Source organism: Lichenostomus cassidix, chromosome W, assembly GCF_008360975.1.
Source record: "Lichenostomus cassidix isolate B80296 chromosome W, HeHo_3.0, whole genome shotgun sequence".
In the NCBI taxonomy this organism is placed as follows: Eukaryota; Metazoa; Chordata; class Aves; order Passeriformes; family Meliphagidae; genus Lichenostomus; species Lichenostomus cassidix.
Genome location: NC_139510.1, coordinates 17654459 through 17656737, shown reverse-complemented (window position 1 = coordinate 17656737; position 2279 = coordinate 17654459). Strand labels below are relative to the sequence as shown.

General features: G+C 47.7%; 1 protein-coding gene across 1 annotated transcript; it reads right to left on the bottom strand.

The window, feature by feature from the left end:
* Positions 1–999: 999 nt before the first annotated feature.
* On the bottom strand, positions 1000–2007 carry LOC146425618 (endogenous retrovirus group K member 9 Gag polyprotein-like). Its single transcript, XM_085041487.1, has one exon. It carries the CDS (start codon positions 2005–2007, stop codon positions 1000–1002), a length of 1008 nt encoding a protein of 335 aa, XP_084897613.1.
* Positions 2008–2279: the final 272 nt, after the last annotated feature.

Here is a 2279-nt window from a genome sequence, read left to right as displayed (position 1 = left end):
AAATATTGCCATGGTGATGTGTTCTGTACCTTTTCAGGGGCGATTGTAAGGCCCTGAGCACGCAAGTGATTAGTCAGGGTATATAACTGATCTGCGGTAAAAGGTGCGCTCTGTGCCAGTAATATATCATCCATGTAGTGATAGATGATTACTTCTGGCCAGGCCATCCAAAGAGGCCTGAGAGCAGCATCCACATAGAGTTGACAAAGTGTCGGTGAGTTCCGCATTCCCTGTGGTAATACAGTCCATTCAAAACGCTGTGCTGGTGCCTCACGGTTAATTGAGGGCAGCGTAAAAGCAAAACGCTGCATGTCATCTGGATGTAGTCCAATGGTGAAAAAACAGTCCTTTAAGTCCACAACAAGTAGAAACCATTCATCTGGTAGCATGCTGGGATTGGGGAGCCCTGGTTGTAAGGCTCCCATTTGGGCCAAAACATCACGGCCTACTAAAGCATTTACTCCTGGGGGAAGTGGTAACAACTGTACCACACAGTCCACAACTTTGTCATCGATGGTAATTTTTAAATGTGGTGACCGACGAGCCATGGTGATGCCTCCTACACCAGAAACAGTAGCTCCAGATGCATATGCTGGCCAGTGAGCAGGCCATTTGTTTTCATCCAGTACCGTGACATCAGCTCCAGTATCCAAAAGTGCTGATAATTGTATCCGATGGCAGAATATTCCAAAGATATCCGTTTTTGTGGACGTTGCTTCAAATCCACTGTTAGCATAACCGCAGGGCCTGTGGAGCCAAAACCTCCTGTTCCTCGATGAGGCCGATCAGATGGACTTTGAATCAACTGTGGTATAGGGATCACTTGAGCAATTTTAGATCCAGCAGGAATATGAATAGGTGGATGAAATGTCCGAGCCATAATGTCAATTGTACCCTGAAAATCAGCATCGATTAATCCAGTTAAAATGTCCAGTCCTTTCATGGTTGCAGATCAACGCCTGATCAAAAGTGCACCAACAGGTTGTCCTCTGATTACAATTAGTCCTGTTGGACAGGTGCTACTATTTGTGTCATAGTCCCTTTTGCGCTCCGATTCCCGTTTCCCTGGGATCTCCGACAAGCTGCAGAGCTGTGTGATGCAGACTGGCACTGAGAACACCACACTGCTCCAGCAGTGCAGTTTCGCCGTAAGTGCCCTGGCTGTCCACAGCGAAAACAATGGAGCTTTGTTTTTCGAATTGCTGGAAGTGGCCTTGGCTGCCGGAGGGGTGTGAGTGCGCCGAGGACTTGATTTTGAGAGCATTCTGCCTGCGCTTTTAATCCCTCCCCCAGCTCCTTAATAGCATTGATCAACATAGCCTGACTGTCTATAAGGAACTGTGAAGCTTTCTCTAAAAGGTCCTCTATGGACCAATTCTCTGGCATGATCATGATAAGATTTCTGACTGTCCCATTTCCATTTTGCAATACACACTGCTTTAACATAGTCCCTTGCATGCATTCTGCCATTCCTGCTGTTTTCACCGCTGCAGCTATCTTATCTATAAAAGACCCCAGCGGCTCATCCCACCCCTGCTTGATGGACATATATGACGGGACGCCTCCGGGGGCTTTTATTTTATCCAGAGCATTCCGAGCTAAATCCATAGACTCTCTAATCTTGTTTGGTCCCAAGAGTGCCTGATCCTCACTTCTTAGATAAGGACCTAACCCCATCAATTCATTTAGAGTGACTCCATGCAGCGGGTCACCTTGCTGGCGATTTAGACCCACCGACTCCTGGCAGAATGCCTGCCAATGAGCATTGAACAGCAATTGTTGATGTTGAGTAAGTATCAATTTAATAATGCTTTTAATATCACAGGGGAGCAGAAGTCCTGACCCCCAGATATAATCTAACATTTGTCTAGTAGGCTCTCCCTGAATTCCGAATTCACTCACGGTAGCTTGCAACTGAAATAAGATTTTCCAGTTTAGGGTTAAAATAGAAGCAGTGAGCCCTCCCTGCTCTCCTGGGCTGTAAATCACTGGGAACACCCCCAACATCTCAGTCGCAGCTTCCACGTCACCCTCCTGAGCCGCTTGTGAGGTAAATAGCCTCCAATAAATTTCATGCTGACACGCAGCCCCCAAACCGGCACCACCGGGACTGGCCAGACCCCCAGTAGGCGGAAGTTCGGGGCTCCCCAAACTGGGTGACTGAAAAACTGCCCTGTGAGATACTGGGTCAGAAGACTCGATCGGAGCGGAAGGCTTCACCGCATCCTCAGAGGGCTCAGCAAATGGATTAGTAGGGGGAATATGTACTGTGTTTGTTA

Excerpts from the sequence above, each read along its gene's own strand:
- LOC146425618 (XM_085041487.1), bottom strand. The coding sequence starts at position 2,007 with ATGTTGGGGGTGTTCCCAGTGATTTACAGCCCAGGAGAGCAGGGAGGG.